Source organism: Callithrix jacchus, chromosome 4 (genome assembly GCF_049354715.1).
Source record: "Callithrix jacchus isolate 240 chromosome 4, calJac240_pri, whole genome shotgun sequence".
NCBI classification, from domain to species: Eukaryota; Metazoa; Chordata; class Mammalia; order Primates; family Cebidae; genus Callithrix; species Callithrix jacchus.
The window spans coordinates 42803254-42827110 of NC_133505.1; the positions used below are offsets into that span (position 1 = coordinate 42803254).

At 56.7% G+C, this 23857-nt stretch overlaps 1 protein-coding gene across 2 annotated transcripts; it reads right to left on the minus strand.

Annotated features, from left to right (window-relative positions):
* Window positions 1-1310: 1310 nt before the first annotated feature.
* On the minus strand, window positions 1311-20943 carry SPDEF (SAM pointed domain containing ETS transcription factor). Of its 2 annotated transcripts, XM_035295361.3 has the most exons (7): window positions 20543-20709; window positions 8545-9009; window positions 5881-6078; window positions 5110-5226; window positions 4472-4519; window positions 4208-4354; window positions 1311-1981 (listed from the first exon to the last, which is right to left on the minus strand). In XM_035295361.3, the coding sequence occupies exons 2-7, from the start codon at window positions 8978-8980 to the stop codon at window positions 1803-1805; spliced, it is 1125 nt and encodes a 374-aa protein (XP_035151252.1). In that variant the 5' UTR covers window positions 8981-9009; window positions 20543-20709; the 3' UTR covers window positions 1311-1802. The 2 variants fall into 2 exon arrangements, with proteins under 2 accessions (XP_035151252.1, XP_002746500.2); XM_002746454.6 differs by lacking the exon at window positions 5110-5226 and having other exon boundaries at window positions 20543-20943.
* Window positions 20944-23857: the final 2914 nt, after the last annotated feature.

A 23857-nucleotide genomic window follows, 5' to 3' on the forward strand; every position in this document is an offset into this window, starting at 1 on the left:
TACAAGCAAGTGGTTCCAGGGACTCAGTTGGGAGCAGGGGACTGGCTGGAGACAAAACCAGTTCAGCAGAGCAGAGCCTGATTCTGGCCAGGGTCCCAGTCTCCCCCCACATTCCCCCCTCCAAGGGAGTGAGAGACAGCCGGGGCCCAGCGAGGCACAGGCCTGGGGCAGGGCCCCCTCCCAGCTGACAGATGCCAAGGTGCTATTTGCTCACTGCCAGGAGTAAACTTTCTTCTGAAGACAATAAAATTGCTGAGGGCAAAAGGCAGCAGCACAGGGTAGCATTTAACCCTTGGTGATCTGGATGGTGCTGGCTCCCCTGCTGTTTCCTGCAAGCCAGGCGTCAGATGGTAAGGGTGATGGGGCACCAAGGGTGCTGACTGGTCAGGAAGCTGGAGGGCCAGAGGAGCAGAGACAGCCCTGTCCTTGGGGAGAGACGGGCATGAGTTATTCTGCTGACCAGCTGTGTGACCATCAGCAAGTCACTTAGCCACTCTGAGCCTCAGTTTTATCTTCTACAAAATGGGGTGTAGCCCTACCTCATAGTTTTGTTGGGAAGATGAATGACAAAGCGCCTAGCACACAGTAGACCATCAGGACACTGAGCCGGGTGACAAATGTGAGGGAAATATGAGGAAGTTGAATGAGTCGCTTTGCCCAGGAGAGTGGGTGGCAGGTCCTGGTCACCCCCAGCATGCCCACAGACACCGATGCATCCCCTCTTCCCATCACGCATGGGGGGGTCTCACACCCACTCACGGTAGCTCACAGCTTCACAGGTGGCACTGCTGAGGCCTTGAGGAAACAGAAACGGAAGCCAAGCAACCTCTCTTCCATGCTGTTAGCTGCAAAGCCAGTGTCCCATGAGGGGACTGAAGTGACCTCCCCCCACAACTCCAGCTCCCTTAGATGGCTGAGCAGAGACAATGGCCCTGGGCCTCCGGTCCACCCAGGCACAAAGTCCTGCTCTACAATACAGCAAACAGATGCGGAAGATGCTTTCCCCACTCCGGTCCTGCACACAGACCCTCTTTAGCGCTGGCCCTGCCGCCTGCCTCTCAGCCCAAAATGGGATAGGCCAGACAAGATGGTTGTTCTAGTCCCTCCTTCCCTTCTTGCCTTCGAAGACTCACTATCCCTCTCCCAGAAGCATCTACCAATCAATTACCCCTTTCCCATTAGGCTCAGTCCACAGCCTCCTCCTCCAGAAAGCCTCCCTCGGCTACTCCAGGACCTGTGACCACAACCACGTTTGACCATTGATGGCCTTGGGCCTGGGCCATTCACTGCACAGACACTGGGGACATGTCAGTTCTCTAGTATCTTTATTATCCATTCCCAGGGGCACTCCTGCCTCCCCAACTCAGGGGTGCAAACACCTCCCTGCACCATGCTGGGTGTGGTACAGAATGGGAGGCAGGACGATGGAGCAAAGAGAGCCCTGAACTGCCTGTGGCCTTCGTGGAGTCCCTGCCCTTCCGAGGCTTTGCTCTGGGAATGCTGGGGACAGAGGCAGGTGAGGGTCCTTTGTTGGGGAGCAGTGAACACTGACAGTAGCCCTGGCTCCTCTGTCCTCCAGGAGAGCAGCATGCCTGCCCCGGGGTCCTGCAGACCCCAGAGGGCCCGCTTTTCCCCAGGGAGCAGTGGGGCACCCCTCCCTCACTTTGGGCTCTGGAAGGCCAGAGCAGCAGAGCAGACTGCCCGTCTTCCCCCCAGCTCAGGGCTTGGCTGGGGAAGGGCAGGCAGGAGGGAGGCCCCTAAGGGCTGGTTTCAGGCCCTGGGCCAGTGGCTAGGCCAGGCACTCAGATGGGGTGCACGAACTGGTAGACGAGGCGCTGGGAGATGTCTGGCTTCCGGATGATGCCCTTCTTGTAATACTGGCGGATGGATCGGCTCAGCTTGTCGTAGTTCATGGCAGGACGGTTCTTGCGGATGCCCCACAGCCGGGCCACCTGGGCTGAGTCCTCAATTTTGAAGATGCCTGGAGAGCAGGAGGGCCCCAAGAGTATGAGTGAGGTGGCAGGAAGGAGAAAGATGCAGACCACCAGCTTAGCCTTGAGGCGAACCAAGGGACCCCGTGCGGAGGCCTCCCTCAGCTCAGGCGGGATGGGTTGTGGGGACCGGAATGCCGACTTGCATGCTGTATTTGCAGTAGGGGTTAAAGAGACGTGTGCAAAGCAGGTGCTGCAGGCCCCAGTGAATGGCAGAGAATACTCTGGAGTCACAAACCTCCCGGCACAGGTGAGCCTGTGTACCTTAATGGGTTCCCTGGGGCCCTGTGGGTCTGGCCCTTGCCAGCCCTGCTCCGTGTGGGGTTTGCATGCCCTAATCCAGACTCCTGTGTGGCTCCCGGCAGTGCCCATGGCTGACTGAGCAAAAACACCCCTCCCCCACTACAGGTGTCTCTGTAGTTCCCAAGCCTAAAATAACCTCTTTGCTATTCTCAGGCAGTCTGGCCTGCGCAGCCCTTTCTGGTAGGATTAATTAATACGAGATGGTGCAGAGAGAGTGGACTTGGAGCTCAGCCAACTGGACTTGAGTCCTGGCTCTGCCATTGGCCACCTTCAAAACCTGAGGCTCCTTTTTCTGTCTGTGAGAGGGAGTTACATGACTACCATGGGTTATTGAGCTGTTACAGAAAGCGCTCACTTGGGACAAGTTATTCCATTGTTCATACCCTCAACTTTCATTCTATTAAGAAACCCTCCAGCCCAGGCCCAGGCCAGCATCCCTTCTCCAGGGAGGCTTCGCAGACCACCAGTTCTTCCCGAAACCCCTCCCTAGAACTCCACCATGGGACTGTGCCCAGACTGGCTCATACTGTCTCAAATACACACCCAGGGCCACCAAACTGTGCACAGGTGCATCTTTGCCACCACCCCCCATCTAACTAACTTCTCCTCCATGAGTCCTGGACCTAGCCCTCCATAAATGTCTGCTGAGCAGGTGTGGAACCAGAGCAGTTGCTGGCTGAAGGTTTGTTGGATGGATGAATCCAGTCCATTTGACAGTGGAGACAGCGGAGGTCCAGGCTCCCACAGCACCTACGGCACGTTTCCCGCCTCTGAGCCTTTCTCTAAACACACACGCACCCACGCACAGGCATACTTGCACATGCCCTGCACACTCCAGGGTAGTAGCCACCAGCCATATGGCTCTCAAGTCATGAAATGTGGCTTAATTCGAAATGAAATGTGTTGGAAGTGTAAAATACACACTAGATTTCTAAGACTTGGAAGATACCTCATTAATAAGTTCTATATTAATTATATGTTGAAGTCTGAATAATTTATAATATTAGATTAAATAAATGTATTCTTAAAATTAAGTTCACCTGCTTTTAAACTTTCTCTTTTCTTTTTCTTTCTTTTTTTTTTTGACCCAGAGTTTTTGTTCTTATTGCCCAGGCTGGAGTGCAATGGCACGATCTCAGCTCACCGCAACCTCCACCTCCCTGCTTCAAGTGATTCTCCTGCCTTAGCCTCGCAAGTAGCTGGAATTACAGGCACCTGCCACCACACCTGGCTAACTTTTTGTATTTACTAGAGACAGGGTTTCACCATGTTGGTCAGTCTGGTCTCAAACTCCTGACCTCAGGTGATCCACCCGCCTTGGCCTCCCAAAGTGCTGGGATTACAGGCATGTGCCACCGCCCGGCCCAACTATTTTTCTTAGAGACAGGGTCTCACACTATCTCCCAGGCTGGAGTACAGAGGTGAGATCACAGCTCCATACAGCTTCAAATTCCAGGGCTCACACGATCCTCCCACCTCAGCCTCCTGAGTAGTGAGGACTACACTGTGAACCACTGTGCCCAGTTAGAAAACTTAATATTGCAAACATGGCTCAGATTCTATTTCTTGCTGGACATCATTCATCCCCCAGTGAAGCTATGATGTTTTGAGGGCAAAGACTGTCCCATTCCCAGCAAGTAGCTTTCAGGCTCTCCTAAGTTCCAGGCGCTGTGTCATACGAAAGCTCCTAAGCAAGACAGAGTCTGGCGGGAGACAGATACGGACACAAATTGCACACAGACCGCCAGGGCCGTCCCATGAGAGCAGCGTATTTGGCATCCAGGACAGATGGGTCAGGCGGGAATCAGCTTCACCTCTCCGCCCCGCCCCCGCCCCCACCACAGTGCCCGGCGGGAGCCCCCATCACCTCCGTGCTCGCTGCTCCTGCCGCGCCCCTTGGGCACCCCGCTCACCCTTCTCCTTGTTGAGCCACCTGATGAAGCGGCCGTAGCTGTGGGGCTTGAGCAGAAGCTCCTTGAGGAACTGCCACAGGTGGATGGGCTGCCCAGAGCACGATGAGTCCACCTCGCTGTCCGGCCAGCTCTCCTCACTGGTCGAGGCTGCGAGGCCAGGGAGGGTGGCAGTGAGTGGGAAGGGGAGTCCAGCCCCTGCTTCAGTGGCAGCCACCCCTCCACCCCACCCGAGCCCCCACCCCCACCCACCCCTGCCTGGCTCACCACAGTAGTGAATCGTCCCAGGTGAAGTCCGCTCTTTCATCCAGGCCGCTGCAGGGCAAGGAGAGGGGGTTGGGGACCCAGGAGAGACCCCGAGGGTGGAGGAGGGGAGGCGCTTGGGCTACGGCTGTGGCTGGGGGTTACCCCTGTGGCTCCCTGCCTCCTGCCAACCTGGGGAGGCAAGCTGGTGACAAGGAGCTGCTTCCTGGAAGAAAATTCAGGGTTTCAGAGCTGGGAGGGGCCGTAGAGGCCTTGCAGGCATCAACTTGTGCAGATGAGGGCATCTGACATGGGGCTTGCCTAGGCTGGGGCAGGGCACTGGTCTCTGGCAGGGTCATATGAGGGGGTCCTGTGTCTCATTCCTTGGCTCATGGAACAGGCACCACCTCCTCCAAAGCATCCGGCCCTGGGCAGGTGGTGCCCAATGAGCTCAAGATGATTTAGACATTCAGGGGCTGACACGCAGCCATTCGAAATACAGGGCAGGCCGGGCATGGAGGTTCACGCCTGTAGTCCCAGCACTTCGGGAGGCCGAGGTGGGTGGATTGCTCAAGTCCAGGAGTTGGAGACCAGTCTGGCCAACATGGTGAAACCCCATCTCTACCAAAAAATACAAAAAGTAGCAGGGCGTGGTGTTGCACCTGTAGACTCAGCTACTCGGGAGATTGGGGTGGGAGGATCCGATGAAACTGGAAGTCGAGGCTGCAGTGAGCTGTGACTACGCCACTGCCCTCCCGCCTGGGCAACAGACTGAGACCCTGTTTCAAAAAACAAAAACTAAAATTAAAACAGGGCTGCTGCATACAGACTGACAGGGGCAAAGTCCGAGACATACTGTGGCGTGCAGAGCAGGGTGATACTCTGCTACTGTCGGTGTCAAAAAAAAAAAGAAAGAGCTGCATGTATGTATATGATGTATATGTGCTTGAATATCCACAGACTTTCCCTGCAGATACTCAGAAACTGGTAACAGTGGTTGCCTCTAGGGCGGGGGTTGGAAGCTGGGGGTCAGGAGTGGGAGGGAGAAACTATTCATGGTACACTACTTTTCACTGTGGTCTATTTTGTAACATGCACATTTATTACTTCTCTAATAAAAAACAAAGAAAAAGAAATTTTAAAAGGAAAGGACTTCCTAGTGCCCACAGTTGCCCCCAGCTCTGACGTCCTGCATCCTCACAGTCTGACTTCTACCTTTTGACCTCCCAGGTGCCGTTCCAAAGCTCTGGGGCCTTGACCCGGGCTGGAAGTGGGTGTGGATCCAGGAGGAAGCGGCAATGGGGCTGAGATTCAGAGTGAACTCCAGGCAGGGGCCAAGGGGCTACGGCCCCAGCAGAGGGAAACCTCCTGGCCTACATCCTGTCCCCGACTGGAGCCCAGGAGGGGCCACTCCCACCCACGCCACATCTCACCTGACTTCCAGATGTCCAGGTGCGCGTGCAGCACATCCCCACCCAGGGGTGAGCGCTGGCGGAACTGCTCCTCCGACATGGCACACAGCTCCTTGCCCGCCAGCTCCTGGAAGGCCTTGCCCACGGGGGGCAACCGGTACTGGTGCTCAGTCCACAGGAGCCACTTCTGCACGTTGCCAGGGCTCCAGTCCACGGGATCTGTGCAAGAGGCATCCCCTCAGCTCAGGGGCAGCCTGAGGGCACCACCCCAAATATGGCTGACCCCTCTGTGATGGGGCACCCACAGGAATCTGTGGCCTGAGACCAAGTGCTCCTTAGGGTAGGGACAGGCCAGCTCTGGACAGGCCCGTGAGGGCCCCTGTGGAGGTGGGTACCCAAGGAGAGAGTTGGGGGCATCAGGAAGGAACCAGGGACCTAAAAAATGAACTTGGTTCAGGGCAGGGTAACCTGGTGCATCTGTACGGCCTGCCTCACCCTGGCCTTGGGTCCTCCCAGATCACCCCCCGCCTCTCCAAAGGACCTTTCGAGGGAGCCCCAGCCCGGAAGGGACAGTGACATTCTACCAGAAACACCTGGGCTTCTCCCTCAGGTTCTTCTTGCCTTTCCCAAACCCCTCAAGGAATCAGTGACACACCTACCTGGAAATTAGTCTTAGAACCCCACCATTCCCTCCAGCCCCTGTATCTTACAAATAAGGAAACTGAGGCACAGGGCACTCCATCCCCTTGTCCTCCATGGAATACAGGCCTGGACACACAGGAGCTGCTCCATGCGCATGTTGAATAAGTAAATGGCAGGGCACAGGGTGGTCATGGGCAGCCACAGGCCCCAGAGGCCAGGAGGGGAGCCCCGGCTAGGGCCTAGATGTCTCCCTGGGGTGCTGCTCTGGGGTAAGCCTGATAGGCCTACAGGTGGGGGCCAGGCTGGTGGACATGGTTACAATGGGGCCTCCCAGTGAACACCGTGGTCCAGCCAATGTCCCAGCTCAGTGACCTGCAGGTTGGGCTGCCCCCACTTAATAAGCCCATTTTCCTCCCCCGAGGTCAAAGCCGTTTGTTTCTGTTCCCATTGTTCATGGAGCAGGGCCCTTTCCTCCCTAGCCCTGTGGGTGGGGAGGTCTGTGGGAGAACTCCTGGAGTCGGCTGGCATGAGCATTGGGAAACCAGAGGACTGCAGCATCGGCAGGAGCAGCTTCAAAAGATGCTCTGTGGGAGCTCTGGGGGCAGGGGCTGGGCCTGAGGGATGTGTGAAAACCCCTCCTTCCCAGAGAAAGCTACACAGAGCTGGATGCTGCAATGCCAGGGCCTAAAGACTGAGGGACATGGGTCAGGCCTGCCTGAAGCTGGAGAGGTGATGGCAGGACAGAGGACTGGAGATTCAGCAGCCCCGCCACCCACAGCATCAGCTCCGTAACCTTCCAGGTCTGACTGACAGTCACACATGTGCCCACCCTGGGAAACTCCCTTCTCATAAATAGAGATATGTGTCTAGAGATGAATAGAGAAATGTGTCACCAGACCAGCGACACATTTCTCTATGTATCTATGATCTGTTTCCCTCGCCATAATGTCAGCCCTGTAAACATAGGGACTTTGTGTTGTCTTCACCACTCAACTCCCCAGTCCTAGAGTAAAGCTTGGCCTATTAAGAAGTGCTTGTTGGCCAGGAGAGGTGGCTCATGCCTGTAATCCCAGCACTTGGGAGGCTGAGGCGGGTGGATCACCTGAGGTCAGGAGTTCAAGACCAGCCTGGCCAACATGGCAAACCCCCATCTCTACTAAAAGTATAAAAATTAGCTAGGTGTGGTGGTGGGCACTTGTAATCCCAGCTACTGGGGAGGCTGAGGCAGGAGAATCACTTGAACTTAGAGGCGGAGGTTGCAGGGAGCTGAAATCATGCCACTGCACTCCAGCCTGGGTGATAGAGCAAAACCCTGTCTCAAAAAGAAGAAAAAGAAACGCTTGTTGAACAACTGCTTACTGAGCATCAGTTCTATGCAGATCCTAGGATATGAAAATGGAGTGATGAACAAGACAAATGAAAATCCCGCCCCTGTGGGTGTGACGGACACACAGCGAGCAAGATCAACAGACACTGAGGAAGCACGTGGGAACAGGAGGTAGGGATGTGGGCAGAAATGTTTCTTCTTTCTTTTTTTTATTCATTTTTGGTTTATTTTCTTTACTGTGTCCTGTGCTCATGGACGTCAATTTTAATGGAGGGGTCAGAGAAGGCCTCACTCAGATGGTTCCATCGAAGTGAGCCAAGCTGAAGGAAGTGAGCCACGCAGATATTTGGGGGAAGGAGCAGCAGCCTAGTGAGTGTCATGGGAACCACAAAGAGCCCAGTGTGGCTGGAGCAGAGCGAATGAGGGGAGAGCGGAGTCCAAGAGGAAGTGAGGGACACAGAGTTGGAATTCATGTCATCCAGCACCTACCAGTGGGGACAGTAGGCTGGCATGGTTGGGGTGCAGAGAATGGGTGGAAACCCTACCAGCCCAGGCTCACAGCTGACTGTGGAGAAGCGCCAGCAACCCCGAAGCCGCCCGAGGCGGGGGCAGAGGTGGGCAGAGTCCATCCAGCAGTGCCCCAACCCACCCACCCCAGCGACCTCAGCCTGGCCTGCGACCCCTCTTACAGAAGCAGGCACGGGGAGAGGGCTCACCTGCGGCGATGTTGAGCAGCTTGCAGGCCGTCTCGATGTCCTTGAGCACCTCGCCCACCACCATGGACTGCACCTGCTCCAGTGAATGCTCCTCCAGCGCCAGCCCGCCTGGCCCCAAGTCCAGGCTGCCCCCTGGGGCTTGGCTGTCAATGACCGGGCACTGCTCAGGCTCCTCAGGCGGCTCCTCCCGACTGCTGGCCCCAGGGGCCTTGGCTGCCCAGCTGCTGTCCTCAGGGTACAGCATGTCAAAGTAGGAGAGGTAGAAGGCAGACAGGCCCTGCTCGGGTGTGGCGGGTGGACTGGGGCTCCAGTCCCGTCTCTCGAGACCCACTGCCCCCGCTGCCACCTTCTCCAAGCCTGTCCGAGACACCGAATCGGGGGGCAGCAGGAGGTGGCTGGGGGACACGCTGCTCAGACCCGGGCTGGCGCTGCCCATGCCGCTGCTGTTCGGGCCGGCGACTGCGTCTATGGAAATGAAAGAGGACTCAGGTCTGACTGTTTCTCCATCCCCATGGGGGCCGCTAAGCTGGTTATGGGGATGAGGGGCCCTGTGGACAGTGGGCTGGGCCTGGGACAGAGCTGGGTCTTCCGGGTCATTGGGCAGCCAGGACATGGTTGGGCAGACAGGCCTTCTGGCTGGGAAAGACAGCGAGGTGGAGTGGGAAGCCAGGCTGGGTGGGAGCCGCAAAGCTCCACACATGGAATGTGTTCAAACGGCCTTCTGAGGTTCCTGACCTCATTCAGCCCTCACAATGGAAGGCATGATTGGCCCCATTTGGCGGATGAGCAAACTGAGGCAGGGACAAGGAGCTCTCAATGTCCAAATCTTTTCTGCTGTAGCAAAGCTTGTTTTTCTTTTTCTTTTTTTAAGAGACAGGGTCTCGCTATGCTGCCCAGGCTGGAGTGCAGGCGCGATCCCACTACTGATCAGCACGGGAGTTTTGACCTGCTCCATTTCCAACCTGGGCCAGGTCACCCCTCCTTAGGCAACCTGGTGGTCCCCCGCTCCTGGGAGGTCACCATATTGATGCCGAAATTAGTGCGGACACACGATCAGCATAGTGCACTACAGCTCAGAACTCCTGGGCTCAAGAGATCCTCCAGCCTCAGCCTCCCAAGTAGCTGGGACTATAGGCAGGCACCTCTGTGCCTGGCACAAAGCTTGATTTTCTTCTACCCTTGATAGGGATAGGAGCAGAGGTGGCAGGCAGAGGCCACCATCCTAAAGGTGGCCTTCATCGTCACCAGCAGGGGAGAAAAGAGAGGAACAAGGTGGGTGATGGGGTAGAGACCCTCTCACACACTGAGGATTTGGCAAGCCCTTGCCCTCCCACAGGGCTCTCTGGGGGATCTAAGTAAACTCTCGAGGCAGCCACTAAGAGAGAGCTCACAGGTTTGCTTGTCTCTGCACACCCCAGGCTGGGTGCATAGTACCCACCTCCCCTTATCCTCCCTCGAACAGTGCTGCCCCCAGGGCCCCTCCCAGCTCCAGGCACCAGCACCCTCTACTTTCCCCTATGCCTGGAGGAGCGCACAGCCTCCTGGAGGTGGTGCCACAGGCCAGGCTTTCCAGGGGAAAGCCAGGGTGATGGTGAGAAGGGGCAGGGCTCCAAGGAACATCAAAAACCCTTAGCAACTCAGACACCTGCTCCTCACTTCCGCCCTAACGCCCTCCAGGGGGAAACATTTGGCCTTAACACAAGCAGTCAGAGGCCCTGCTCCCCATGGGGGCACCCAGGCTTGGTTTTGCCCAGGCCCTTTTCCCTGAACCCCACATTAGAGTGCACAGTTTGGATGAGGAGGGAGCTGGAGAGGGAGCACAAGACCCAAACCCCAGGATATTCTGGAATATAAGTGATGTAGGGGCCTGAAACTTAAGAATACATTGAGACAGTCCAGGCACAGTGGCTGACACCGGTAATCCCAGCACTTTGGAAGGCTGAGGTGGGCGGATCACCTGAAGTCAGGAGTTTGAGACCAGCCTGGCCAACATGGTGAAACCTGGTCTCTACCAGAAATACAAAAATTAGCTGGGCAGGAGAATTGCTTGAACCCTGGAGGCGTTTGCAGTGAGCTGAGATCGCACCACTGCACTGCTGCATTCCTGCCTAGGCCACAGAGCAAGACTCCATCTAAAAAAAATAATGACAGAGGCAGAAGATTACCAACAGTTATATGCTTCTAATAGTACAGAGAACCAGTTAGAGAGGGGGAAAGGAGCAGATAAACCTGTTAAGGGCAAGTTAATTGGTGTCCTTTCTCGGGGCTATTTAGATTTTCAAGCAGTGGTTCTCAAAATGTGGTGCCTGGCCAGCAGAACCAGCGCCTCCTAGGAGCTTGCGAGGACCTTGGCTTCTCAGGCACTGCAGAGCCACCGAATCAGCAGCTCCGGGGGAGGCCCCGCAGTCGGTTTAACTGGCCTCTTGGGTGATTCTCACGCATGTTCAGATTTGAGGATCACTGCTTTACAGGCAACCGGCCAGTGCAGGGGAAGGCTTTAAGCACTGAAATCCTCCCTAACAGTGGCATTTATGGTGTCACTGGGACAGCGGGCAGATAAGGGGGCTCCCTGGTCCAACTCCAGTCACCCTGTGGGACTGACCCACACATCCTCCGTATGCAGCTGGCATTTGCCTCTGCAGGTGGGACAAAGGAAAGAACCCAGTTTGGAAGACGCCTCCAGTTTGACAGGGCCACAACTAGCCCATTCATCTTCACACAACTCAGAAAATGGCACCCCTTCCCCCTGGATAGTGCAGCTTGACAAATGGAGCCCAGGTAGAATTTCAGCTCCCACTGCCCACCCTCCTTGTGCAGTGCCCAAGCTTCCCAGCATTACATGGCAGCCCTGCAGTTTACTATGGTGGAGAGAATGCCAGCAGGAGGGAAAAGTGTTCCCTTTGAATTCAACTCTCCCATTCAAGGGCTCCTTTAAGTGACAAGGAAGGAAAGGTCAGGGTGGGGAGGGGTAGGCAGAGACCGAGGCGGGGCTGGGATGTGGGGGACAGAGGGCAGACCTGGAATCATTTCAAGTCCTTCTGTGCAAACACTTGTGTGTGCTGTGGGCCCACATTATTTACTCAGGCAGTGCCAACAGCTCACTCTGCCCCTGGGCCCCACCCTGGCCAGTGCCCATGCCCTACCCGCTACGTGGCTCCATCCCTGGGGACCCCCCCTGCAGCCCCAGTCCCCCATATCACCCCTTCCCTGCCTCCTGCCCTGTCCGCATCCCCAGAGCCCCCATGCCTGCCACGTTAGGACAGTTTCTGCCAACACCCTGGGCGCCATGCCAGGGAGACCGAAGCTTTTCCAAGAGGCAGAACTCACTTCCCTTGTGGTCCTCCTGTTTGCTTGGCCTCAGCCACAGGTAGGACGGGAGGCAGCTGCTGCACTTCAGGCCTTGGTTTCTAGAGGGGTCGGTGGGGATGAATGGGCAGGGCAGGTAGCAGTATTTGTCAGGAAGGGATATAATGACACATCCTTGACACATTTGCTGAATGCGTGCGAAGCCCTCGCATCCGTCCCCTAGCCAGGAGAAAGGCAGAACAGGCCTTATTCTTTCCTTTTTTTTGACACAGGGTCTTGCTGTGTCGCCCAGGCTACAGTGCAGGGGCACAATCACGGTTCACTGTAGCCTCGACCTCCTGGGTTCAAGTAATCCTCCTGTTTCAGCCTCCCAAGTAGCTGGGACTACAGGCGTGCACCATCATGCCTGGCTAAATTTTTTAATCTGTTGTAGAGACACAGTTTCACCATGTTGCCCAGGCTGGTCTCAAGCTCCTGGGCTCAAGCGATCCCCCACCTCAGCCTCCCAAAGTTCTGGGATTACAGGCACAAGCTACCTCATCAGGCCCAGGTCTTATTCTCATCATTATTTTGCTAATGGGAAAGTCAAGGTGGAAAGAGGTAAATCTGCAAATCCAGGTCTTCTGACCCCTGGCTCAGGCTCCTTCCCCCCTACACCCCACATGCCAGCTTGCCCTTGCCCTCTATCTAAATGCCAAGGAATCTTCCCCTCTAAGCCTTGGTCCTAGCTCCAACACTTCCCTGATGAAAAATAAGTTAATGGTTAACTGTGTGTCTGGAGGAAAGGTTTGACTCTCAGCAGATTGGGGGTGGCAGGGAATGCTCCGTCCCCCAGGCAGCCCAGGTCTGGAGTAGGGGGGCTTGGCTTACTGGTCAGGGAGCCAGGGCTGGTGTGCCCGACCTGCAACTTGGCATCTGCTCCAGGCTCCGGGCTGGCCTCTGGAGGGAAGAAGGGAGAACGGCACCAGGAGGCCCTGGCAGGGAGCACCAGTGCCACGTCCAGGGCTTTCACCCACATCACCTGCTCTCCTATTCACAGCCAGGGTGACGTGGACTCCAGAGCCCTGCTTTATAGATGTGGACAGTGAGGCTCGGGGAGGCTATGCAGCCTGCCTGGAGTTCTTCCTGGCCAGGCACAGGCTCTGCTCACTGGACCATATTCTCTCTGAGGCTCATGCTCTGGCCAGTCCCATCTTCCTAGGGGATCTGCCCACCTCCTGACCTGGCTCCTTGATGCTCTGAACTCTGTCCCCACCTCTTGGCTGTTCATTCCACCCCACTGTTCATTTCCCTGCAGCACCCTTTCATTTCTGTGCTCGATAATCTTCCATGACTCCCCATTGCCTTCCCTGCCCCATCCCAATGCCTGGTGCCCACCTCTGAGCCCACCTACCTAGCCCAGATCAACAGAGCTGGAAGGGGCCATATACTATGTGATCATTTCATAGATGGGAACGATGAGTGGGGAAGGGATTCATGTGCATATTAGCGGCAGGATCTGGACCCGAACTAGGGATTGACATAGTGACCACAAGTCCAAGCTCTAATGAGAATGCCACTTCATACCTGCCCTGTGCTGTGGGCACAACATGGGTATTTTCTAGGATGCCCCTTCCTCCTCATCACAATTCATCCTAAAGCCCTCCTCCCCCAGGGAGCCCTCCCTAACAGCTCCCTCCTATGCTCCCAGGCTCTCCTCATCTGTGCCATGCAATTCAGCCCAGGATGAAATCCACAGGTGACGATTTGCCCAGGGAAATACATATGCACTGGGAAAGATGAGGCTCAAGGAGTGGCAGGGAGGTGCTCACACAGCACAGCCAGGGCCAGACGAGAGGCCTCCTGACACTCAGGCCACTGCTCCGTGGGCCGAGGGTCCTGGGGCGAGCTAGGCGTCTGCCATATCCAGGATCCTCAGAGGGCAGATCCTGGCAGTCTTGCAGCCTTGGCCTGCCAGCCCCAGGGGCTGCTGTCTCCTGAGCAATGCCTCCAGCTCCCAAACCTCGAGTTGATCTCTTCTGGATTAAGCCACGTGTCTGGATTAAGGCTCGGCGTGTCCTGGCTCCCTCCTGCTCCAGAGGCCCCGGATACCACTCCAGACAAAGAAAGTTTGGTAACAGCTGGTAGAGGCCAAGGCCCGGAGACAGGAGCAGATTGGTGGGTGGCAGCCCCTTCTCTCAGTGCCCCCCATTCCCCTGGGAAGGAAGGTTAAGGAAAGAGAGCAGAGGGATCCAAAATTAGAGATGTGGTGCAGCGTTTCCTGCCACCACCCTGCCTACTTTCACCTCTCGGGCCAGGAATGTGCCCCTGGAACCCCTTGCCTCCCAGGTTTTCACTCCCACACCCTAACTGGCACCAGCAAAAGATGCCCTCCCTGACAGCTCCCGAACCACAGTTTCCAGGAATGGAGTCACCTGGGAGGCCTTTGCTAAGGTCCCAGGTCACTGTGGAGTTGGAACCTGTCTTCCATATCCTGCTTGGTCGGGACTCTCAGCCCCACCTCCTGGGGGGATGGTGGTGTGGGGTGAATGTACCCTCACCCCCCCTAATCCTGAGACCCAGCCCTCCCAGTGCCCAGGACCCTGGGCTTCAGTCCCCATTGAGAAGAATGCCGAGGGAGTGACAGAGATGGCCACTTTGGCCCTGCTGCTCAGCCCCCTGCTGGCCTCACTCCAGGAGGAGTGATGGGGAAAAGACCTCCTCTGGCTTCCCCGCCCCGCACCCGCCCCGCACCCCCCCCACACTATGGCCTACTGAGCTGGCTGTCAACTCCTCCCTCCATCCATTCAAGCCCCTGGGCCCCCTTAAATGGGCTGAAGTCAGGGGGCTGTGGCGGTGGGACCAGGACTTGGCCAGGAGCCATGCAGAGTGGACAGCACCTTGGAGAAGAGCAGGGCTACCAGGGCTGCAGGAAGCCCCAGCCAAGGCCCCTGACCAGGCCCAGAAGCCGCAGCATGTCCGGCTTCTCTGAACCCCTGGACCCCTGCCCTGCCCCATCCCCTCAGGGCCCCAGCCTCTCCCTTGCTCTGCCATTCCTCCCACCCCTTCTCTGCTCCTTCAACCCTCCCATGGGGAGGACTTCGCAGCAACCTTGCCCATCAAACTGCTCTTCAATCTAGCTGGATCCAAAAGAAGCACGAGACCCCTTCCGGCCCACCATTCACTGCCCAGAGCACCACCTCTGCCCACTGGACAGACCACCCCGCTGCCCAGGAAGGGGGCCCAGGCTGCCACCTCTGGGTTGGCAGCTCCTGCGCTCTCTCAAGCACCCCATGGTGGCCATCTCCAAGCACCTGGTTCCCCAGGGTGTCCAAGGGCAGAAGAAGGGAGGTAGGCTCGGGCAGCAGCGAGGTGGCAGAGTGAAAGAGACTTTACTGTTCTGGATTCAGCATGAGAGTGGAGGAGGTGGGTTTCTTCTAGACCCCCTGGCTTTCCCCACCTCCTCCGGGCACAGACCTGTCCAGGCCACCTGTCCCCCTAAGTTCAGCAGGAGAGCTGCTCTGTGTGAGGTTCACCTCGGGGGGCCAACTGGTGTCCAGGAGCTGGGGTCTGTGGGGAAAGTACAGGGGAGGGGATGTGGTTTTGTGGGGTGGAAGGTGGGTGAAGCTGGGGCCAGGGCCACATAGCGGGAGGATGGGACACAGGAAGCCAGGGGAACTCAGTGGGTTTTGCTCTTCCCACAGTTCCCACAGGCAGCAGGAACACGTCCGCATCAGCGAAGTCTCCTCTGTGCTCTGCTGCCTGAACAGCCTCGGTGTCCACACACACCCTCACTGACATCACTTCCAGCACTTTCTGGGACAAGAGGAAGGTCAAACTGAATAAACTGCTTTGCCGGGCTCTCCCAGCTGGGGCAGCCACCATTATTCCCACTTGACGGAAAAGGGCGCTGTGACCTGCTACAGGGCGCCCGTCTGTGTGTGAGCGAGCAGGGACTCGAACTCAAGACGCGGCCCCACCCTGCCAGAAATGCTGGTGCTGGCAGACCCCAAACCTTCTAGCTCCTAAGGTGGCCCCTGCTGACCATCCCTTTTGCTTCCCCTCAGGCCATCTGCCAACCCAGCCCCACAACAGTCACCTTGGTGGGGTGTGGGTGGCACAGGTGCCCCCAGCCTGGAGGTACAGAGGCCCACCGCAGCCCCAGGCAGACCATCGTAGCTGAGTTTGTTCTGAAGGGGGATGTTGGCTGGAAGAACTAGAAGCCTCAGCTTTGGGAGATGCAGGTCATGCCCTGCCTGTTCCTCTGTAGGAGACGCTGGGCGAGGCCCTGCCCCTCAGTCTCCTGCTCTGTAGGGCAGGGCATCTCTGAGGACTTTTCCAGCCTGGGCACTGTCTGGATTCTATGACCCAGGACCCTCATCTTGCTGTCAGCCTGGCTTTGGGGACTTAAAGAAGGATGGTGGAGATGCAGAAGGGGACACCTTGGGCTTCCTTGTAAACAGGTGTACTCCATTCACAGCTGACACTTTTGGCAGGATGAGGGGTGTGGCTGTGTGTCCCCCACTATCCCTAGAGCTGGTGTCTAGAGGCTCTGAAAGACTCGGCCCACCCTTCTAAAGAAGCAGAGCCGGCTTCAGGCTGTCCTGCACCTCATGAGCTGCCCGTCAGCAGCGGCACCTCCCCTGGCTCCCTCCTCAGCAGCGGCACCTCCCCGCCTCCTCCAGCCAGCAGGGACCCCACCCCAGACAAGCTTGGGGCTTGCAGTGAGTCACGATGATGGGGCAGGGACAGAACCCAGTTTCCTACCATCGCAAGTACAATCCCTCTCAACTTTTAGGACTTTCCAGAAACTGTCATTCACATCTTCCCTCAGCCCTGGTTGAGCCCATGTGTGTGTAAATATATTTCACTTCTTGGTGCCCCAGTCAGGCCTCTTTGCCCCGCCAAAGCTGCCATGGCCCCACCACCTGCACATACATCCCAGCTTTGTGACATAGCCCAGGTCACATGGCCGCCCCTCTGGAATAGTCTCATCCTCACACCCACAGCACCTTCCCTCTTCTCTGCTCTCCTCCAGCCCTGTATACACCACACCTCCCAGCCTGCCACAGGACAGGGGCCGTGAGGTTTCCTGGGTGTCTTTCTCCCTTTGGCCTTGCCCAGCCAGGCCGCCAAGTTGTTGAGGGCACGAGAACACAGGGATGTACCTGGAGCGCTGCCCCTCCTACCTGGGGCACCCTGGCCGATCTCAGCCTCAGAAGTGAAATGGGGACTCGTAAAGACAGCTGTGCCTCTGGGTTTTGAAGTCACCAGGCAGCACAGTGATGTGAAAAGCCTTCCCATCTCCCAAGAGGTGAGCGTCCACAATGGTTACTGCTGTCTCTATCTGTTTCTGCAGCCCCCTCCAGACCCATCACAGGCCAGGAAGGCAGAGCCCCCCCCTCCCCCACACCTGGTTGCTGATCTGTAAAATCTTGATGAGCTGAGGGGAAAATCCTGCCTGAGCCCTGATCCCCAGGCCCTGGAGCACACCTCCAGGCTAGGAAAGGGGTGTTAGGACAAATCGAAGGACTCCAACACCACAGATGAGAAGAGTTCAGAAAGATCTGTCCTGAGAAGCTAAGAGTAGACATGGCTACCGACAAGGCTGAGCTGTGCAGGAATGGGTTATTGGGGGTTATCAGGGTCGTTCCCACCTGTGAACTGTCAGCAGAGACACATCCCCCTTTTGTCCTGGCACAGAGGATGGGCTGGGCAGAAGGAGCTAGGTCCCAGCAGCCCTCAGGGCAACTTGCTACCCCAGGAGCAGAGGCCTGGGCCTTGCCCCCCAACCAGTCTCAGGTGCTGGAGCCCCAGCCTAGGCAGTCCCTCCAGCCACCTCTCCCCTGTGCCAGAGCTGGAGGGAGGAGGAGGGGGGCCTTGGTCCTGGTGGTGCTCAGAGATACCCCACTGCCTGTCATAATCCTGGGGAGGCCTTGGTCCCATCCGACCCCCAGCAGAGTCACACTAAGGTCCTCGGCTGGGGAGGAAGGATGAGTCTCTCCTTCCGCAAGCCTGTAGACCCCCTCCATGCCCCCACCCCAGCCACTGAGAGGTGGGAGAGCGAATCTGGCAGGGGGCGCCTCCCAGGCTGAAAACACGCAAAGTAGCCAGGAGAAGGAGCCTGGCATTAAATGTCAGGAAGAGCCCAGGGCAACTCGGCTTGTGCAAAGTTTGCTTTGGGAAGAGTTGTTCCACCTGACAGGCCACTCACTTGGCTGGGGGCACTGGGTGGGGCATGAATGGGGTGGGGGTGGGGACCAGGGGAGGGTCCCAGACCAGGTTTGATCCCTGACTCTCTGCTCTCTAGCTCTGTGGCGGGGGCCAGTTACTCCGCCCTCTCTGAGACTCAGCTGTCCTGTCTGTCAAATGGGCTGTCAAGAGCATGTCTTAAAGGGTTGTGGAGATTGAGATGGAGGGTGAATGGAAAGAATTTATGATGGGTTGAGCGTGCCTGTGTGAGGGGGGCCCTGGGAGCAGGTGAGGGGATCGGCTGGAGAAGAGAAAAGAGAGAGGGAATGGGGTGAGGAAGCAGAGGGAGCAAAAGAAGAAGCAGGCGGTGACGGCGGGTAGAGGGGGTAGGCCAGAGGGTGGAGTCTGGCGGGAGCTGAGGATGGCAGTGAGGGAGGCCGGGGTCCTGTCCTGCTCTCTAGCCCAGTCCAGGCAGCTGCAGGCATCACCCACCCTCCCTGCCCTCTAGGAGGAGCCAGAACCAAGAATTCCCGCCCCTCCCATTTCCCCCCACCCCAGCCCAGGAGACAGGCTGGCAAATCCGACTCCTACACAGTCTTCAAAGCCTGCTCAGGTTGTCTCCTCCAAGAAGCCTGCATTAATAGACAACAGCCTTGTCTAACCTTCTTGTCTCACAGACAAGATGTTGCAAGTGCAGTGAGGAAAAGGGACCCGCCACTGTCCCACATAGCGGGACCTCACCCATTCCTTCTTGCCCTCTACCTAGAGGGTCTCTGTCCCCCATCAGCCTGAATTAACTTCCCAGAGGAAGTGAATTAACATTCTGAGGCATCAAGTCACTTAGCACAAAACTGCTCTAATTGTTTCAGGGCTGTTCACTTTATACTTGCGACCACCTCGGTGGTAAAAATTGGGTCCCAGTCTTCGCACTTCCGCCAGCATCACACTTTCTGAGCATTGATTGAGCACTTACTGAGTGCAGCCTATGCCATCAGACTTGGTTGACAGAGAAGCCCTGTCTAATTCAGAAGGTCCTTGTGAAAACCGAAGTGTTTTATAACTAATAGTGTGCAATAAACAAGTCTGGTAGATTTCAGCTCTGGATGCCCAGGGCCTTGATCAGAGGAAATGTTTGTACGTGCACTCTCAGGCTCTCAAAGAGGAGGGCGGTCCCCTACCCCGTAAGACCACATCCTCCACAGAGCACCACCTCTCTGGGAGCTCTGAGGATGCCCCCCACCATTTGTCTGTGAAGTGGGGTAGTGGGACTCCAAGTTGGGGGTCCTTGGCTCTGGTCCCTGTTGCAGGTGGGTGGGGGGAAGCTCAGCCCAACTGGCCTGACTGAGCCATGGCCTGAGCCTACCTATCTGGTGGGGCGTCTCCTCCACATCCCTGCCCATCAGCTTGGGCCTGGGGCAGCCTGGACGCCTGTTTGCTTTGTTACTCAGCTGAGCAGCTGGTGATGGGGAGATGCAGCTTTATTGGGGAGGCTGGGGCAGGAAATGAGGCAAGTCCCAGCCCTGGCCAAAGAGGAGGAGAAAGCCCATGGCCATCATAAAGGACGCAGGCTACTTGGGGCTCGGGGCCTGGGTGTGGGCTGCTGGGTGGCCCCAGACGATAGGTGAGGTGGGGGATCTGGGCCTGTCCATCCCCAACACACACGCACACACACACATGCACACACACACACCACACACACCGTGGCCAGCCTCAGGGGCACCCAGTCACCCAGGTCCTTCAGCTTCCTACCCTGTCATCCCACCCCCTACTTCCTGTCTCCCCACTGCAGGAATCTGGCAAATCTTGGAAATGAGCACCTTCCAGGGACCACTAATGCTGCTTTCCTTGTGTGCCAAGACTGGGACCCAAGGCCCTCAGCTTCTCCCGGTGTCCAAGGGCTCAGAGGGTGTGCTCGGCAGTGACCACAGACCCCTGGCTCCTGTGGCCACCCCTGCCCAGCCCAGCTCCTGTGGCTCTGGACTTGTCTCCCCTGCCCCGACCTGGACCCGGCCTTGGCTCCAGCCCTGACCCACCAGGTTCCAGCGAGCCCTTGCCCTCTGGTGACCCGGCACCAGGGAGACCCTTCCCCTGGCAGAGCAGCTGGGCTGGCAGAAGCTGCAAAGCCACTTGTGTTTTGCTAGCCAAGCAGAACTGGCTGGGTCTCAGGGCCAGGCGCTCTGCACCTGCACAGCGGCCTTCCCTCCCTCAGGCTGGGTAGACTGGGCTCGATATGGGGTACCCCAGGCCTTGCCAGACAAGGGGGCTCACCCAGCATCTGGAGTTGGCCCCAAGGAGGCAGTCTGGGCAGCACGAGGAGCGGGGCAGGAATTCTGAGGATAAAGGGACCCAGGTCACAGGGTCACTGATGACTGGGAAGTGAGCTCTGAGCTGGCAAAGTGCGCCCCCACCCCAAGTCCTACCTGCAGTTACCCACCCCACAGCTGGCAGGGAAAGTCCCCATGCCAGGAGGACAGCAGCTGCAAAGCCATTTGTGGCCCCCTGCACCTCCCGTCAGACTCACCTGTTAGCTGCCTGGTGCCCAGGGAGCTGTCTGCTGCAGTACAAACTTCGGAGGCCAGGAAGAGGTGTGGGCAGCTGGGGCCACTGGCGTGTCTCAGCCAGGCATCTGGGGGGCCAGTGGAACTAGAGGCCAGCAGGCCTGGTGGCAGAGGCAGCACTCGCGTTGACTGCTGGGGGCCTGGTCACCCTCAAGGGGTGGCTCTCTGAGATCTCAGGGCTATGTGCCTGTAGAGAGTCCCCTACCCCCAGCCCAGGGCTACCTGCTGGCACCGTGGCAAGGCCCAATCTGAGGGGCTTGCAGGGAGGTGGCAGCAGGCTTAGAGGACTGGGTCTGTGAGGCAGTGTGGACGCAGCAGAGTGCAGGAATGTGCTGGGAGGAAGTTAGCCGCAAGATGAAGAGCTGGCCAGGGCCCGATTTCCCATTATAAGTAATCCTTCCTTATTTACCTGAACAAATACACTCCTTGCTTACCTCAGACCACAGGCAGGCTCCCGGTTAACCCTTGAGGGCCTCCCCTCTTTGCTTGGGGATCCATGCCCTGACAGCCAAGGGACTCGTTCATTCACTCGCTCATTTACTCATTCATTGCTTGCTGCATAGCTACTGAGCTCACATTATGTGCAAGGCGCAGGAGATGCACTGAGTGGGAGCAGGGCTGGGGTTCTAAGATGGATCAGCTGAGGGCCAGGGACAGACAAGTGAGCAGCAGTGGAGATCCAGAGCCACCCATGCCCTGATGGCGGGCTGTGGGGGCACTGAGGGTGTGCATCAGCCAGGGAAATCAGTGAGGGCTTCCTGGAGGAGGTGCTGTCTGGATGCCCAGGCCAGGGATGGAGAGCAAATCAGAGAATCCTGGGGAGGGGTCCTAAGGCTTGTGGGACAACCCCCACCTGATGGGAACGGTGTTCTCCGTGTCCCACAGGGGCCTCATGCAGGCCTGTCACACAGTGGCGGTGAGGGAGGACTCCCAGCTCATTTTCCCAGGCCCACAGTGGGGACCAGCCAGCAGCAACTGGCCCTCCCTCAGCCCCAAAGGGTGACAGCAGGGACATCACACAGGACAAGGGTACCCACCACCAAGCACCTACTGCCCCAGCCTCTCCCCCTCCATGAGCCCACGGGGGCCACGGAGTCCAGCTTTTGGCTTCCTCTTTGTCCTGCCAGGTGGGCTGAGGGTGGTCCCTGGAGGCTGGGCCTTCCTTTCTCCAAAACATCTCAGAAGGGCTTCACGTACCTGCTACCTCCATTCTGTCAGGGGAGAAAGTTCTAGATAACGCTGATTCTCTTGTTTCAGAAGTCACCGTGTCACTGTGACAGTGTGAGTATCCTGGAGCTGCAGGAGGCTCCTGAGGCCTTCAGAACTCGCCCCTCACCTTCACCAATACCCATGTTCTCCAACGTAAGGCAGCACTCTGCACCCCAGGGAGTCCTGTACTTGGCTGTTATCATCACTGGCACATTGGTGAGGATCAGTTATCAGTCATTCTCCAGAAAAGGTTGAGGTAGGACAGGCGGAGGAAGGGGAGGTAAGGTCCTGAGAAGGTACGCTCGGCCGACCATTCCTAAGCCAGTGGCCCAGCCCTCCAGGGCCAGTAAAGAAAGACATCCTGCTTTTCTAGGTGGACCTCCTTCCCCTAGAGTGCATTTCTGTGCCTGCTTCTCTGCTGGCCAGGCCCCCCTCCCCACTCTCACAGAAGCCTGGCTTATATCACAGCATTCTGATGCATTAATAATAATGGCCACTGCTTAACAGGCACCTACCATATGCCAGGCACTGTTTGGTGCTCATGAGATGCTAAGCTATTCATCATACTATAATGTGGGTAAGTACAAGGAATACCTAATGAATGTTAATTGAGGCCAGGTGCTGTGACTCACGCCTGTAATCCTAGCACTTTGGGAGACTGAGACGGGCAGATCACTTGAGGTCAGGTGTTCAAAACCAGCCTGGCCAACGTGGTGAAACCCCATCTCTACTAAAAATAAAAAAAAATTACCCGGGCGTGGTGGGGGACACCTGTAATTCCAGCTACTTAGGAGGCTGAAGCAGGAGAATCGCTTGAACCCAGGAGGTGGAGGTTGCGGTGAGCGGAGATCATGCCACTGCCCTCCAGCCTGGGAGACAAAGTGAAGCTCAAAAAAAAAAAAATGTTTATTGAGTGGGTGAGGTGTCAGAGATAGCTGCCCATTCTCCCCTTTTCCTCAGTAAACAAGGCTTTTTATTTTTTATGTTATTTATATTTGTAGAGACAGGGTCTCCCTATGTTGCCCCGGCTGGTCTTGAACTCCTGGCCTCAAGCAATCCTTGTACCTCCGCCTCCTAAAGTGCTGGAATTATAAGCATGAGCCACTGTGCCTGGTCAATGCCTGGTTTTTAGCTGGGCATATGGCAACCTAGAATCAAGACCATCCCAGCTTCGCCTGCAGCTAGATGTGACTCTACGACCAAGCAGAAGTGTCATGTGCCAAGATTCTAGGAATCTTACTTAAAAGTAAGATGGCATGTACTATTAACTCCCTTCTTCCTTATCCTTCCTCCATCTTGCTGTGTGGAATGCAGCTGTGATAGCTGGCATTCTGGCTGCCATCTTAGACCATGAGGACAAGAGAGTAGAGCAGTGAGCTCTACTCTCACTAGAAGCGAGAGAAGGAGCCCAGGTCTCTCAGGATTGTATAAAACTTCCATACAAGCAATAGACTGCCTGCCTCAGGACTTTTATGAGAGAAATGGACTTTTCACTTCCGTTAAGTGGGAATTCTTATTATTCGAAGCCAATCCTAATCCTACCTTAAATAGATAAGAAAATGGACAGACCTATGAAGACACAGCATTCTTGCAGCCAGAGAAGATACCTCACTGCTAGGTGGCATTGGGAAGGAGTATGGTCATACCATGGAAAACCCTGACCTTGAATGCTGGGTGTGGCCTCACTCAAGGCTCAAGAGAGCACTTCACAGAGGTCTCCTGAATGGATGGGCCCAGCTAAGCTCTACCTGGTGTGGACAGGGTCTTTACCCATTCAAGCCTGGAGGAGGGAAACAAATATTGCCTCTGGAAGCTGGAAAAGGTCCACCGAGAGAGCAAACTAGCGCTCCTCCATCTGCTCACCTGGGCTCACACAGGCCCCGCCTCCAAGGCAATGCTGGTGGGCTCCAGGGGAGAAAAGCTAACTTTCCCAATGAGGGACTTCTGGGTGATCCTGACACCGTGATGCACCGGGGATGGTGTCTTGGCACCAGCTTGGGATTTAATCAAGTACATTTCCTGGTTCTGCCATTTTCCAGCTTTGTGACTTTGGGCAAGTGTCTGAAACC

What these genes read in the sequence shown, in the direction of transcription:
- SPDEF (XM_035295361.3), bottom strand. Translation starts at nt 8,980, where the DNA reads ATGGGCAGCGCCAGCCCGGGTCTGAGCAGCGTGTCCCCCAGCCACCTC. An exon ending in GCTGCTCAACATCGCCGCAG is followed by an intron (nt 6,079 to 8,544) that starts GTGAGCCCTCTC and finishes CCTCTTGCACAG; the next exon opens with ATCCCGTGGACTGGAGCCCT. An exon ending in CCGAGTAGCTGAGTCTACAG is followed by an intron (nt 4,520 to 5,109) that starts GTGCAACACCAC and finishes CTTGCCCTGCAG; the next exon opens with CGGCCTGGATGAAAGAGCGG.